Source organism: Podarcis muralis, chromosome 8, assembly GCF_964188315.1.
Source record: "Podarcis muralis chromosome 8, rPodMur119.hap1.1, whole genome shotgun sequence".
Lineage (NCBI taxonomy): Eukaryota > Metazoa > Chordata > Lepidosauria > Squamata > Lacertidae > Podarcis > Podarcis muralis.
The window spans coordinates 21,381,934-21,398,834 of NC_135662.1; the positions used below are offsets into that span (position 1 = coordinate 21,381,934).

Consider the following 16,901-nt stretch of genomic DNA (forward strand, 5'->3'; position numbering starts at 1 on the left):
TCTTCCAGCCAAGAATGCAAGAGGCATAAGTCATAGTTCAAGGACATATTCCAGACAGCCAAATGCACTCACAGGCTAGCAGGGCATGTGAGAAGTGCAGTCTGCAGTAAGTGGGTAAAGGTGGGAGTGTGGGCTTGGGAGTCTGAAGACCTAGGCAGAGAGGAAAAGAGGGTCATCCTCAGGCCCTGTACCTAGATACTCAGAGAGAACATCACCACTTATTGCACTTTCTCACCCACCTTATTTGCATACTTGACTCTTATGGAATGGAACCATTTTGATGTCTCGTGGCTGATTGTCATCCACCAATATGCTTCTTATCGTTGATACTATATTGGTCCCAGAGAACAACAGACACAAGTCAATGATGGCACATCTTTTATTGGATTGCCAATTCCCTTGGAGCTAATACAAGCAACTGCTAAAGGAGTTTAGGGTTTTTATTATTTATTTATTTATTTATTTATTTATTTATTTATTTATTTATTTATACCCTGCCCATCTGGCTGGGTCTCCCCAGCCACTCTGGGCGGCTTCCGAAAGAACACTAAAATACAATAACCTATTAAACATTAAAAGCTTCCCTAAACAGGGCTGCCTTCAGATGTCTTCTAAAAGTTTGGTAGTTATTTTTCTCTTTGACATCTGGTGTGAGGGCATTCCACAGGGCAGGTGCCACTACCGAGAAGGCCCTCTGCCTGGTTCCCTATAACTTGGCTTCTCGCAGTGAGGGAACTGCCAGAAGGCCCTTGGTGCTGGAGGTGGAGATGGATGGGAAACCAGCAGGAGCCAGGAGAACACAGGGTGGTTAATACTGTTTTTGGCCTGAGGGTTGCGTCCACCTTTGGTCAATCCTCTGAAGGCACCATGGGAGCAATGGGTGTACCCAAAGGTAGGTGTGCCCAACCCCATACTCACACACATGCACACACAGGTCACACACGCATGTTTCCCCCCCCATTTTGTCACCTCTGCCAACATCAGTGGGCGATTAAGAGGTTGCAGGAATAAGGGAACTGGTTGTAGAAAGTCAAAGATGATGAACAAAGGGACACATTAAGGCAGGACCAAGAATTTTTTGCTAGGGTTTTTCTGAATACCATTTTAACAATTGAAATGGCCACATACAAAACTCATTTCCTGAATGCAATAATTTGAAAGCAAATCCTGTTAGCAAGTAAATCCGACTTGTATCTTTCTCTTTCCCTTGAGAGGAACTAGTTCGTTTTAAATGTGAGGCCTGCACACAATAGCTAACACCTGTCTTTTACAGAAAAAGATTATAAATGTACTACATTTTCTCTTTGTTCTTCTCCCTTAAGAGCTCTTAACTCCATGCCAATATCTCAGTAATCTCATCTTGCTATTAAATATTTGCATACCCAACCTGAAAATGAGAGAGTTAATGGGTGCAGAGAAAAATTGGATATATTCTATCCATTTATAAAATTTCCTATCTGTCCTTGGAGATGTGGAATTCTGGATTAATCACCCTAGAATAGCCATGGGAGCAAAGAATATCATTAGTTTAAAAACTCAGCTGGCTTCACTTATAGAGGATATCGCATGATAAATTTTAAGCTGGTGCTTACACAGTGGCCCAGTGGGAATGGAAAATGTTATTTCCCCCTGAAGCTATTCGTCCATCCTGCACAGCATCAGAGATGTTCACAACTGAGGATAGCAGCTCAAGAATTAAGAACACTTTCCCAAAGGAAATTGCAGTGGGTGGCGTTACACTTTGTTCTTTAAATAGCAGGGTCCAGTTTGCCAGATTGTTGAGAGGCTGAAACAAATTTCCCACAAAGAAACAATGGGCTTCTTTTAGTTTTCTCTCCAATGTGTGGTTTTCATACCTGGAACACCTGCTCATATTTCACAAATCCAATTCCTTGTCCTTTAAGCATCATTGGCACGTTACCCCATGCCTGCTCCTGCCCTCTGCTTATGCCCTATGGTATCCTGTCATTCAAATAATAGAGTCTCCTGTATTGAGGTTCAGGTTATTGTGGCTCATATCTCAGTCCAGGAAGGTGGAATGATTCAAGGTGGGCAGACTTCAGACCTGCAGAATCTGCTTTGGTTTTTTATTAGATCTCCAGGACCCACCCACCAGAGCTGAGTGCAAAATTCATGCCCAATGAAGAATGAAGGAAGTTGTTCTGATTACCAGAACTGAATGGAGCTTATAGTCCTTCCACACACAAAAAATTTCCTAGTATCCCAAGCTCTTCATTTCAGCAGTTTAATCTGAACAGGTGAAGGACTTGGGCTATTTTTAAAAAGTGTCGGAATGCTTGCTAATCTTACGACAAATCACTCCAATGATCTACTGATAGATTCTGATCTACATTTTCCCCATTATCCTTCCAGCTGTAACATTATATAACTGAACCTTGTAAATGTAGGGTTGTAGCATGGTTTTGTTTTGTTTCTTAGATAAACTTCACAGATTCACCCGTGTTTCTGTAGGAGGTTTTTAAAGCCATACACAAAGTACCTTACATGGTGGTGCCCCATTTTGTGCTCCTAAACTGTAAAGAAGCTGTCTATTAAAGTCTTGAATACCATAAACCATTTCTAGGTTAATCCAAATTGGGTTAGCAGTCTCCATTTCAAGGTGTATGATGGCTACACTTAGAATTCAAGAAACTGGTCTAGAATGGAATAAATTGAACGGTTTACTGAGGTCTGAGGAGAGGAAAGAGTGGCCATAGATCCCAAGGCTTCAGCTGTGGCCCACATGTTGCTGGATTCCCATTGGCTGCAGCCAGCATGGCCCATGGTCAGGATAGTGGCAGTTGCAGCCCAGGCACATCTGGAGGGAGTCAGGTTTCCCACCTCTGCTCCCCACAATAATGAAAGTGGGAAATTGTTGTTGTGTCATTTGCTAAGGTTATGGTGCTTACGCCACCTATCTCATTATTAACCCCTTGACCGAGTTTGAGCTGAGTTCTAGATCCGACAGGTGTGTGCTCTTGGGTTTGTGGGTGCTCAGTGCACCTGCTGAGCTTTGCATGGATTGGGCTTTAGCAAGGTGGTACAAAAGCAAGCTGATGCAAATTAGGGGGAAGGACCTGTAGCTCACTGGTAGAGCAGCTGTCTTCCATGCAGAAGGTTCTAGATTCAATCTCCAGCATCTCTAGGTAGGGCTGGGGGGAAACGTGCTTCCTTAAAATGCTGGGAAGCCACTGTGAACCAGCATGGGCAGAACTGAGCTAGGTTGGCTAAAGGTGTAACTTGGTATAAGACAACTTCCTATGTTCCTAACACACTATTTATGTCTATTTTCAGCGATATACTTGAAGTCTGAAACATGGAACTTCAGTATATGTGTCACAACCCTTTCAGGGTGCCTTGGTGAGAATGGAACTCAATTCAGGGAGATGAGTATTTTCCGGGGTCCACCACTCACTGAGCGAATTATGTGGCTTAAGTGACTGGGACCAGAAATTCTCCTTTCCTGAACAGCTTTAGATTGCTCATCCCCCTCCTTATAGGTTGTTTGATGGGATACTGTCATGGGGCATAGACCCTCTACAATCGAATGTGTTGTGTTGGTACATTCCACATACCCCCCCCCCCAATGAATATACCAAGAAGCACTTGCAAATGAATGAATTACTGCCAGAAAAGTCCGACGATGTGGAATTTTATTCCATCCATATACATGCATAGTAACAACATTTGTTGAGAAATTATTTCTATCAGAAGTAGAACATTATCTCTGTGATCACCAGTTGCAGTATTGCTACTTTTATATTTAAATATATCTTATAAATGAATTAGATTCATACTTGCAGCATTGAGTTAAGGTTTTCATTTTGACTGTGCCTTTCAAAAGATAAAACTGATAGATATGACCTCATTACTTACAATACTGCTTCCAGTAATTTTTGTTCATTCTTTATAAAGTATTGCATTTAACAGCAAAGGTTTAAAAATCGAGACAGAGATGCATCAGCAAAAGAAAATACAAGTACTATACAAGGGGGGGAATTGCCATCTTCGTTTTAACGGACGTTTCGGGTTAAGAAAGTAGACAGAAACATACTGCTACATACAAATGCAAAGCCTAGTGACTAAGGTACTGTATCTGCTAAAATATAAAGTGCAAATTGAGCCAAATTCTTCTTTTTAATAAAAAAAATTGAAATTGAAATTTTAAGGCGAACTTTACAGCATAGTTGAAACGTTTTGCAAGTTATATTTTAGCATCTACATATATCTGCAATAGCATATAAGGGGAAAAAAATCAGGATACACAGGTGCTTTTGAAGCTATTTCTAAAATGCTTTTCCGTATAGTTTGTGACTATTTTCTTTAAAATCTACTATACAGTGCAAACCATATGTGCTACACAATAACTATACAATAACATTACAAATGACTTTAATATAAAGTTGTTGTTGTTTCTTTTTAAATAAAAAATAAACTACAGCTATGAATACTGCTGGTAAAATAAATTAATTGTTTTGAAAATGGCACCAAGAATACACTTTACTAATGGACTGTAATGGAAGTACACCTTTAAAGTCTTTAACTCAGCAATGATGAATTAAAGCCTGATTGTCCAGAAGTAATACAAACAGCTCTCTTTCAGACTCGTATGGAACAATATGCTAAACACAGGTACCAAAGGTGGGGCCAAATGCTTTCATTTGACGTGTTCTGCTGCGTGTGACGAGCAATAAAACTTCTTATGAGTTATAAAGTTTGATAGGTTGTTGAACTGGATGTCACACAGGCGGCAATACTTTCCACTGGTGGGTGCCTGAGTGGACCCATTCACGCCTTTTGCTATACTAGACAACTGTTCTTCTGCTGCAGGAATGGTTGGAGAGACGTTTTCGTTGGCAGCTAAAACGTTGTCAGAGGCCCAAGATGGAGATTTGTGCCCATCTTCATGCTGCTGGGTATTCTGGGAAATGTTCTCCTGCTGAGGGTTTGCCGCAGGCCTTTCCTCCTGTTTCAGTCCGCCGTTAACTATAACCATGCCTCTGTTTTTTGGCAGCAACGGAAGAGACTCTTTCTTCTGGACTGGGCACCCATTGGAGGGGGTCTGGCCCTTCAGGGAATCACCTTCTGCATTGGTACTTTGATCTGCATCGCTGTTGTGAACGGCAAGGGAACTAGAAATGTAATCACTTGGCTTTATTCCATAATATGGAGAAAGCTGGTCTGCTCCTTTAGCTTTCTTTATTGCTCCTGGATAAAGGCATTGTGGAAGAAACAAATGTTTGTTTTCTTCCTTTGTAGCAATGAGCTGGGCAGCTTCACTGAAGACCTTAAGTCCTTGAAGAGTTGCTAAGTGCGTAGAAAACAAGTTTCCGTTGGGAGAAGGCTGTTTCGAGCTCCCGTTTTTCTCACATTTGATTATGCTCCGTTCGTAACTGACCTCAGGGCTGTTCCGTTCGCTCTCTGGGTTTTGAAACACTTTGCCGTCAAGCTGCCCCATTTCGTTACGCTGATGCACAGTGACGGGGCAGAAATTCTGCTTATGCGCCAGGTAATTCTCTACCTTGTTAAAACTGATCTTGCATACTGTGCATTCGTGGTAGTCCAGCAACCTTTTGGGGGAAGCAGATGTCCTATCAGACTGGGACAAGCATTTTTTGCTGAGATCGATAGGTACGTCCATCTCCAAGCAAGAAACGGTGGAATGTGGCGTGTCGCACTTTGAGGCCGGGATGCATTTGTTAATGGACAGCGATGTTTCTAAGTGCTTTGAGACTATTCCTGGAAAGATATCGCAGCGTGGGTGGTAGCACTCCCCGAGGCCATCTGTCGGCTCTTGAGAAGATGTGCATGGGTTGGGGAGATTAGCCACTTCAAGAAAACGCTGTTGGACCAGCTGTGGCCTCTGCTCTTGTTCCGGCAGGCACATCTCATACATCTTCCTTCGCTTGCGTGTGCGCATCGTCCTCTGCATGGCAGGCACTTTGTTGGAAGCAGACCTTTTCAAGGGAGGATCGTGACGTGTGGCACAATAATACTGCTTGTGGACCATATAAGTTTCATGCCTACTGAAGGTAATATTGCAAGCTTCGCACGTGGTTTTGTTGGGATCACTTTCTCCTTCAATTAAAGGAGTAGTCGTTGAGTTCTTGCTATCGGAAGGTTTCCCGTTCATTTTCTCATCACTGTTGGCAGCACTAGCCAGCTTTTTCACCTGTGAGGAGAAGTCCTTTTCATGCCCCTTACTGTTTGGCCCAATCATGTCTAATACAGTGGAGGAGTTGATGCAGGAAGCCTGAAGGAGCTGGTTCTCTGGGTCTGAAGTGTGAGGCGTACTACTCAAAATGTTGATAGAATTTTGACCGTTGTTGGGGCTCACAGCCTCCGGCATTTTTTCCGAAACACTGCCAAAATCTGGCGACTTTGCCATTTGCTGCCATCGGCTGCTGCAGTAATGCTTTTTGTGCACTAAGTAGTTGTCCAGATTGTTGAATGTTATGTTGCACTCAAAACAGGTAGCTCCTTTTGGCATGAGCGGACTGTAAATGACGGGGGGATAATTGTTACTTCCATGCCTCAGTCTTCGGTGGACCAACTCAGACATTTTGGCTAAGATCTCAGAGGCCTGAGGAACAACGGTGATGTCCTGGGGGAAAGCGAACTGAGAAAGAAAAGGTCCCATTGGAAAAGAAGGACCCAGGTTAGGCTGGACTGGGGACGAGGCAAGCCTTGGGCTAGATGGCTCAGATTTTATTTTTGTGTAGGAAAAGCTTTGCTTATTTGTGACAGGCTGTGTTTCTGGCCTCTGATTTGGAAGGAAAAGGGGAGTCTTTTTTTCACATTTGTCGAGCTCGGTGTCAGAACTTGCATCCTTTGTCTGCATTGGCTTTTGGCTTTGGGAGCCGTCATTCCTGTTCAGCAGATCTGCAGTTGCCTGCAAAGTCTCTTCGTTGCCACTTGGAGAGTGTTCAGTATCACTTTCTCTCTGAAGTTTGTTGCCAGAGACGTGTAGATCTTGGTGCTGCTGCAGCTCCCTCTGAGTTTGGAAGCCAAAATGGCAGTGTGTGCATCGAAAGGCAGCTTGAGTGAGATGTGAGAACAGGTGCTGATGGAAGTTAATCACAGAGTCTGCGGTGTAGTTGCAAACTGTACATTTCAGGCTAGAACCGGAGGGAAGAAATTCTTCCATTTTTACTCCTGCAAAAGGGGTAAGAACAAAAAAACGAAACCAACAAGTTAATTTGAGTCTTTTGTCCGCCGGAATTTATTTAACAGAAAGCAATTGCTAATCCTTATAAGCTTACTTCTGAATTTTATAATGCACACTTCACAGTCCCAGGGCAGTTACAAAAGTGTGTATGTGTGTAGATAGATAGATAGATGGTAGATAGATAGATAGATAGATAGATAGATAGATAGATAGATAGATAGATAGATGATAGATAGATGATAGATAGATAGATAGATAGATAGATAGATAGATAGATAGATGGATGATAGATAGATGATGGATAGATAGATAGATAGATAGATAGATAGATAGATAGATAGATAGATGATAGATAGATGATGGATAGATATGAATGAGATGTGTCTTAGTGAGTGCTTACTAAGCTAGACATAGCAGGTTACCCATGGGCCCTTTCTGCTAGCCAGGCTGAATAAGGCAGAAGAGCACCCAGAAGAGCATTGCTAGATGGCACTCAGTGGATATCTTTCCTTTGCTGCCATCACAACCACAGGACATTCTTGAAGCTGGACTTTTACCTATATTTGGCCAGATTTACACAGTTTTCCACTACCTGCACTCAGGCTGTGTTATTGCCCCCAATAAGACGAACAGGCTGTGTCTTGTGGGAGAAGGCTTGAGAGCAATCATGGCAACCACCCAAGCCATGTCTGCATCATATAAACCAATTAGGGTTTCAAGAGAAGTGTTGGCTATGCCAACAGAAAACTCCCTAAGGAGTCTTATGATGAATCCCTTAAATTCCATCCCATACATCCCGTCACCCAAGGGCTCACAATCCTGATATGTCCACCACCCCAATAGCAGAGAGAAGCAGCAGATGAAAGCCTAAACCTAAGTAGAATTTTTTTTGGCCACGACACGTGGACCACATAAATTACCCACTCCCAAATCACCCACATGCTGGTCGGTGCAGAACACTATGTGGTGGCTGGCCATGTGGAGACATTCTGTGACCATGAGTCACACCAGGACAAAAGGACATTCAGCATGGACTTTTAAGACCCTCTCCCCTTCATCCCAGACTCTAAGCCTGGCAGCCTTCAAGGCAAGGTCCGACCCCACCTTTATCAGCCTTATGGGGATAATAGCATGATGCTATGCAAACAGCTTATCTCAATGACAGCACCAGTCCCAGGACTACCATTTAGTTAAGGCTTAAGTTCTGACATTCATATCACCTAACAAGCATCCGTCATATCATGAATGGCTTTTGCCTCGTCTGATCTTCCCATTTAGTTCAGAAAAAGGTAGGACAGTTGTGATACTTTAATATCTTAAACAGAACAGGTGATTACTGCAGCATAAGCCAGTAATCACTGAGTTGAGTGCTTGTGGCTTCACCTTTTTTACAACTTCTCATGGGCACGTTGCTAAAAAGGAGGAAAAAAAAGAATTAAGTTTGAAATGTCTTAAGGAAAGCTGACTCCAGTGGAGCAAATATTTCACTTACCACTGTGAGAATTCAGATGAATTTCCAGGGCCCTTGCGTTAGAGAAGCTTTTGGTGCACTGTGGAAAAGGGCAGATGCTGGATATCTGCTGAACGCTGTCGTCATTCTCCTCCGAAAGCTGAGCTCCTTCTCGTTGCCTCCCGCTGCAGTAGTACATGAGGTGAGCCTGCAGATTTCTCTCGCTCCGATACCAAATGCCACAAGATTTGCAGGGGAATATGTCCTCTACAAGGGAGGGGGGAAAACAAACCAGGTGTGAGTAAGCCATAGTTTACTCCTGCCGACAAGCCTTAGTCCAACAAGTTTAAGCTGCCTGATCTTCTTATTTTAAAAGTACCCATTTAACAGCAGGGTGGCAGCATAGTGCATGATTAATAAACAACACCTAACAGCTCAAAGGAAACCAGGTGCGAGAAGTAATTCCTCACCCCCTCTTTTGTTTCGTTGTAAATTCTGGGTCTGGGCATCAATACGAAATATACACGGCTCACTTATCTAACAATTATCTTTCATGTTCTCTGCAGTTGGAGTCAAGAAAACAGGTACGCAGCCTGTGTGTATTATACATTCATGTATTTTCTTTCCCTCTCCCCTGGTAGCCAGATTAGGGAACCATTCAAGTGGAACCTCAATCAGAAAATATTGTGTAAAATTTTTCCCAAGGAAACAAACAAACAAACAGGTCATTGGCTGTGAGAACGGTAGAATTTAGTTGAAGAACTTAATCCTCCATTGACGGGAGGGGGTCAAAGATTAAAAGCACGAACTTAACACATACACAAACCTAGCATGCCAAGGAAAAGGCTAAGCCAAGATCCTTTCACCGATATCTGGTTTTCTAAGCAGAGGGAGTGATTTATTTGGGAGAGCAGTCAATCATAAAGCACACCTGCCAACACAATGCGGCCCAAATCCAGGATGCCATCTTCTGGGTCCACACTCCCAGGGGAGTCACGTGACCCACACAAGATCACAGGCCCCCAAAAGCGCTTTTGGGGGGCAGTGCTCTTGTGTGGTGCCCCAAAATGCGAGGGTTTTTTTGGTGCCAAGCCCCGCAAAAGTGCAGCCTGAAATTGCATGAGATCGTGGCAGTCATTTTGGCTGCTGTTCTCTCATAGGAAAAAATGGGATGTCACATTTTTTTCGGGGCAGGTGATTCTGCAGTCTCATCTGCAGAAATACAGCTTAGGACAGCGGTAGCCAATGGTGTGCCCTCTAGATGTTACTGGACTCCAACTCCCATCATTCTTGACTATGCTGGCTGAGGCTGATGGGAGTTGGAATCCAGAAACATGGCACCACGTTGGCCCACCCATGCTAGGAACCTGGTAATCTGTGGTTTTTCCTGGCTTGAAAGCCTATGCTGGTGAATTCAGAGAAATCCTAAGCCCAACAGATAGGTGTTGTTAATGTGATGTGGTAAGAATATAGCAATGTACTAGAGCACTCACTGTTGACAATAGCTGTAGGCAAAATGGATGCCATAGCGGCTTGTTGAGGGAGCAATTGTATCGAGTCCAACAATCGAGCAGGATACATCCCCTCGGTAAGAGTCATCTGACTGGCAGCTTGTAGCCTTGAGTCAAAATCCACAACGAAGGCAATGAGCTCTTCACCCTCGGCAATGGCTTTTGTCGTCGTGCACCAAAGCTGGCCTCCTGTGCAGAAAACATACACAAAGACAGAAATGCTTAACGGGCAAACGTTATATTGTGCAGCACCGTGTTCTGCTTAGGGGAGCTGCATTTTGCTGGGGAAAGATGGAAACCCTTTGCCTTTAAGGCTCTCTTTCTGTTTTTACGGGAGTGTTGTGCCATGCTTTGAGGCAGCCATGCTGAAAACATCGCCAGAAGCTGCACAAGCAATACCGCAGATGAATGGTAGGCAACACCTCTTTAACTCTTCTGCAATCCATTGTCTCAAACACAGCACTACTTCTTGAAGAAAGTGGACATTCCTAGAATGTCAGTATAGATATATATTTGTTTTCATTGTTTGCTATCCAGACTTTTTGTTCAACTTCCTCTCCATTCCACAAACCATATTACTATCTGTGTACGCATGTATTAAGGAAAATATTTGTGCATTCCAAGGGACTATCCATAAGCAAACAAATAATACCCCAATGCAAAACATGGTTCAGATACCCTCATAAAGTCATTTTTAATGCTTGCTGGGATTTGCTGCCATCTGTCTCCAGGGGGGAATCCTTTATGCAATAATATACATGCATCATTGCACTGGCTGTCCCAATGCCCACTGAACTTCCTGTTCAGATATGCCAAAGATGTGTTTCATAAAGCCCTATTCAAACAGTGGAGCTTGGCTTAAAAGGAAAACTTTCTTCAAAGAGTGAGATATACTATAGCTCTGTGCTGCAAGTGTCACGTGGGAAAGCATTAAAAAGAAAATTAACTATGCAAGTAATGCACTAATGTATTTGAATGTGATAGTGAATGCTCATTTATTTAACATGTTTAGACAGGCAGAGCACTTATATTTGTCTTATCTCTACTCTCAGGCCTAGATACATATCCAGTACAGTTATGGCTAAAATAATGTCACATACTTTACATGTTATAAAGCTTTTTTTCTGTTATAGGTTTTGTATATATAGCAAAAGCTATATGCTGTATTAATTAGGCAAGAAAAAAGGCACACACAGACAAACACAACCGGGTACCCATTTTGATAAGTAATATTGCTGTGTTTATCTTTCAGCATAACTGCCTTTTCAACTACACTTCATCCCCCCCCCCTTCCTCAAAGAGATTACAGTTTTAAAACAACTTGTTGCAAAAATCTGGTGGAAGAGATAACAACAGTGTATGATATGCAACAGCTAAATAGAAGAATTAGGACATTGTTTTGGAGGAATCTTGGACAATTAATTAATCCAGTCCTATTAGCTTTCAAAGATGAGAAAACAAAACAGCATCACTCACAATATGTTTGAGAGGGGGAAACCAAGGCAGGGCTCCTAGACCACAAAGTGATGCAGAAGTTTCAAAGCAGAAAAAAAGTTCTTTCACATTCACTCTTTGCTAGGAATGCAGCAGGATTTGGCCACAACTACTGGAACCAAATGTATTATAACCATTATAATCCAAAGATTTTGAGCACTCCAAGTACCGAAAGCTACTTTCACAGTGGCAATTTATTGCTGGGGGTGGGGGTGAGGAGCCAAATTCTTAGGGAAGTCTTGAAAGCAGGGGAAAAAATGCAGAATAAGAAAATGCTGACAATTTAGTTACTTCAAATCATTTACTGTAATTGCTGAATTATGATGTTTCTTTCATGCACAGAATACACACAACCCTGAATAAGGACAAAAACCTGCTCTATGAAGCCCTGAACATTTACAGCGCGGATGTTAAGTTTTCAAATTATTCCCCTAAAATAAGTTATGTTTCCATATTGATGCTAAGGCACACAGCAGCTTATACTGTTGGTGAAGAATTTCGTCAAGTGGTACAACTCTGGGTCTCAAGAGAAAGGCTATACACCAGTGCTAACACAGGCTGAACGCTCTGTCACAGTGTGAATTTTCAGTTTATTTTTAATTTTTTTGTTTTAATCAAAAGACCAGACACACACACACACACACACACACACACACACACACACACACTAGACAATAGGAGGCTCCTGTATGCCTCTTTTGTGGTATTTTTTTTGCCTGGCTGCTCAATGATGGTCTGCATGGAGCTACAATTCGACATACTGTGCTGGGTGTTTCATATAATCATCGAGGACCTACCTATTACTTGGGTTTATTTATTTATTTATATTAAATTTGTACATGCCTGCAGACCTCAGGGCAGTCCACAACATCATTCTACCCTCCTTGAGTTAGGATCCTTCTTTTATTTGGTGCTTTCCATATGCCCAGCATTTTGCCATTATTTCGAAAACCAGGCATCGGGGCTGGAGTTGGCACATGAGGTCACGCCTCCCGTGCATTTAAACAATCCAAAGCAACAAGAAAGGAAGAAGCAACTCTGATTCTTATTCTATACGTTCTCTTCCTGTCGTCGTCCCCCCTACACACATTTGTGTCCCTCCTGTATTTCCGCTTTAGTCATCAAGTGGGAAATGAGGGTGGGGAAGGAACAGGTGGAATGGAGTGGGGGGAAGAAACAGCTGCTGCTTTTATTGCTTCAAAGGGCATGATCTCAGAGTAGGCACTGGCAAACTTGAGGCAGGAATTAATTCAGTTTGCATCACATGGAAGTGCTATATTTGGATACCATTCTTCTGTCTTCCTCCCACTTTGTTTATTTTACCCCTTTGGTGTTCCACCAGTGCAACTACCACCTTTTCAGAATAAACAACTTTTTAAAAAATCTGTACAAAAGGTGGCTCAGCCTGCCTGTTTTCTGTAATGTTTATGAGCTGGGCTCTTGTGGAAACATATCTGGTTCCTAACAGGAAGCTTTTAAATGACCCTCATAATTGCTGTCAGAGCTGCAGCAAATTTGCACTATAAATTCCGAAAGTGAAGAACAGAGTCACAGTTCAAATTTGATTTTTTTTTAAATGGCAATTCATGCTTCTGTTACAATAATCAGTTGCCTTAAATATCACTGAATCTTGCCAATGTTTCCACATTCTTTTTTTATTATTTATGGAATCAGTGCCTGCAGAATGTCATGCAGACTTTTGCCGATAAACTCTAATTAAGATTAAAACAAGTCCATTGGAAAAGATCCCATCATTTGCAAACATAATAAACAAAAGAAGCACTCCCTACTTGTCAACTGGAACCATTCAATAGTCTGTTACTAGGTTATAACACTGACAAAGGTTTGATTATATTGTATGGTCTTACCTATAAGGTACTGTATAAGAAAAATGTATCTCATGTGGACTACATGGAATTGGCGGAAATGACTGGCAGAATCCGAGACCAGGGAGAAGAGTCGGTGGAAGAAAATTGGAAAAAAATTAAAGTATATTTACAGAAACATTGTAAAATTAATGAATGCTAGAAGGATGCTGGAATGAAGTTACATGGTTTTAGTAGAAAGGTTATAAAGAACTAAGTAAAAATGGATTGTTAATGGGTCAAAGTGTAAAATTTAAGGTCAAATTGTGTTAAGATAAATTATAGAACAAAAACTGAGAAAGATGGAAAGGATTTGCTGAAATAGCTATTTGAACTAGAATACAAAACAGGGAGGTGTGAGGAGGTCGATGAAACAAGTAAATGAAAGATAAAGATATGGAAATACTGGATGTGTTTTTAAATGTTTTTGTTTTTAAATGTTTTTGTTTCTCTTATTGTTTTGTTGTACTGTTTTTTATTGTGTTTTTTATTTTTGAAGTATTGTAACTTTTTATTGTCTTTTTTCTTTTTTCTGTAACTGTTAAACCTTTAATAAATATCATTTTTTTAAAAAAAATGTATCTCATGCAAAAGCACATAACTTCAGCCCTGCTAGCTGAAATCCATGGCTCCTCACAATGGCAAAAACTCTGGTTAATAACTATACAATGCACTGCAAAAAAACAAAACAATCTATGAGATGCAGATTTCTTTTTTCTTTTTTTTTTTGGTAACAAGAAGATGCAAGCAGGAGATAGCTGTAAACCACAGAACTATTCCTGGGCTCTTCAAAATGGGAACCTGGCTCAGCAAAATATATATATGTGGGAAATGGAGGCAATGAAACCCTTACTCAAGAGATAGAGAAATATGCACATTCTGATCCAAAACACATTAGAAAAGGACAGCTTAGTTTACACTGTGGCCTGGTTGCTTCTCAAACTGCAAGTTATGGGCATAGCTCCAGGTGGCTAGTGGTTTGTGTGAAGCAACACTACACAGTTCTGCAGCAGTTCCAACCTTTGTGATGCAGCACAGTTCAAAGGGGTGCAACAACATGACAAAATGCAAAAAGATTGTCATTTCAGGGTTCAGTTCACCATGACGTGTCTGAACTGGCAGATAAGATGTACTCATTGGTCCTCATTTTCACATCTTGTGCCCAGTTCAGAGGCTTCTCTTACAGGGATGGGAGGTGCATTTTGCACAAGAAAAGGTTTTCCCCCATGACATCTAAGTTGGGTCCATCTTGCCTGTACAACCATCACGCAGTGCTGGCCCCAACAATGGACTCCACAAGGAAGGCTGCTTGCACAGCAGCACGTGCAAAACTGTGTGTGGAATAAAGTACGGACCAGAAGTACAGTGGTACCTCGGGTTACATACACTTCAGGTTACAGACTCCGCTAACTCAGAAATAGTGCTTCAGGTTAAGAACTTTGCTTCAGGATGAGAACAGAAATTGTGCTCCGGCGGTGTGGCAGCAGCAGGAGGCTCCATTAGCTAAAGTGGTGCTTCAGGTTAAGAACAATTTCAGGTTAAGTACAGACCTCCGGAACAAATTAAGTACTTAACCCGAGGTACCACTGTATTCTGTTTGCAGTCACTGGACGATGACAAGGACGATGTAAAAAACATGGTTGCAAACAAAAACAAGAACCTATTCTGACAATGCCTCCTCCCTCATTTGCAATTAATTCCGACAGATAATTTATTGAAACAATTCACCTGTATTTGCAATTTTGATACTATTTGCTTGCTTTAAGAGTAATCCAGAATGCAAGGGCTGCATACAGTTATTGCTTTTTAAAAGAGCATTCCCTGCTGTCTCCAGTTGGGAAGTTTCCCTTCAAAATCAGTAGTGCCATATGGCTTCCGATTAGTCCGTCTATTGCTTTTATCAGCACCGGCATTCCAGGGGGAATTGCTTAAAATAGTTTAACTTCCCTCCTAAGACAAAGGCAGTGGCAAAATACAAGACAGACCCGCTTTCCTGGAATTCGGGTATCTTAGAGACAGAGTCAGCTCTGGATCTCTTCTGTCTTGATGGTTGTATGAATTCACGCTCCACCCTCAAACCGTGCTTTGATATGCTATTTGAAATGGGACTCTTGCCATGTGGGCATACGATGTATAGATGTTTACCAAGAAAAAGTTGCTCTTGAAATTCAGTTTGGTTGATATCCATTCTCAGCAAACAGCCCACTGCGCAACCAAGTTATGCAGATTCCTCCCTCCTCCCTTCTGCTTCTAATTTGTGTGTGTAATGCCTTCGACTGTCACTGCGGTAGAAGCAGAAGTGTCCATTTCCTGTGTACATATGTTTTTGTGAAGGAGGGTCAGAAGAGTATCGGAGCTCATTGAATCAACAACTTGCATTAGTCTACAGACTTAAAATGACACCCAAGCACAGCCAGACTCACTGCAATCTGAATTAATAGCTTCTATTTTGTGAAAAATATTTTTTTTAAAAAAAGCAGCCCTGAGAATAATATGTTTATTTGCATTCGCGCCTTTTAAAGTATTTAAAGGGAATTCACAAACCCACAATCAGATATTTCCCATGGGGAGGTGAGTGCATTCTCTGGACTAGCTAGAACAATGTCCCCGTGCCAAAGAACATCCCAGTTAATACCTACTAGGTGCAAGTCCGGATCGCCGGGTTTTGACATTAACAGAGAGCGTATATCTATATGTAGCCACACTGTTTAATAAGGGGGGGGGGGGAAATATAATAAATTCAAATCCAATACTGTTGAAATTCTTGACAGTAGAGTAGTGCAAGGAATAGAACTTATAAATTATGTGTGCCCCTTTTTTGAAAAATGCTTTGGAGGTTTCTTTGTGCATTTGCAAATACAGTAGGAATATGAGGTATTGTGTGGTTCCTTCTGCACAGTACCTGATAAAAGAATAAAGAGCTTTGACATATTCTTAAAACAATAGAGGAATTAAAGAGAAACAATGGGCCAGCTGCTTCATTAATACAATCAAAAGGGAGCCCAGCGCAGAGGAGTCCAGATAATTAAGCACTACTCTTTTAGACCTTCTTTCTATAATAAAATTGCTTAAAAATTTATTAACTACTTCACAGTTGTTAGATAGATCTGTGCACTTGTTTATTTGGGTTGATTAATGCCTTTTCAGTATTCTCCAACATGCCAACTCATGGTTTATACAAGTTTTTGAATAAAATAATGTAAGAAAAAAAATGATAGGGATCTGCACCATACACAGCAATAAATCAAAGGCATTTTGTGAACAGTCTTTCCTGTTGCTAAACAATTCTCAACATTTTTCACTTGTATATGTACCTCCTAAATATTCCATGGGACATCTGTTTCCCCCCTCCTCCATATATTTATCTGAATGGCCCATTCACATAGAGAATATCAGCAACAGTTCATGTAAAT

General features: G+C 41.6%; 1 protein-coding gene across 2 annotated transcripts in view; it reads right to left on the bottom strand.

Annotated features, from left to right (window-relative positions):
* Positions 1-3,639: 3,639 nt before the first annotated feature.
* Positions 3,640-16,901, bottom strand: part of ZFPM2 (zinc finger protein, FOG family member 2) — a 321,202-nt gene continuing 307,940 nt past the window's right edge. For both annotated transcript variants that reach the window (XM_077932770.1, XM_077932771.1), the window contains 3 exons: positions 10,112-10,318; positions 8,661-8,885; positions 3,640-7,155 (listed from right to left, as the gene is read on the bottom strand). In XM_077932770.1, coding sequence (XP_077788896.1) covers positions 4,658-7,155; positions 8,661-8,885; positions 10,112-10,318 — 2,930 coding nt within the window. In that variant the 3' untranslated portion in view covers positions 3,640-4,657. The remainder of the gene's footprint in view (positions 7,156-8,660; positions 8,886-10,111; positions 10,319-16,901) is intronic.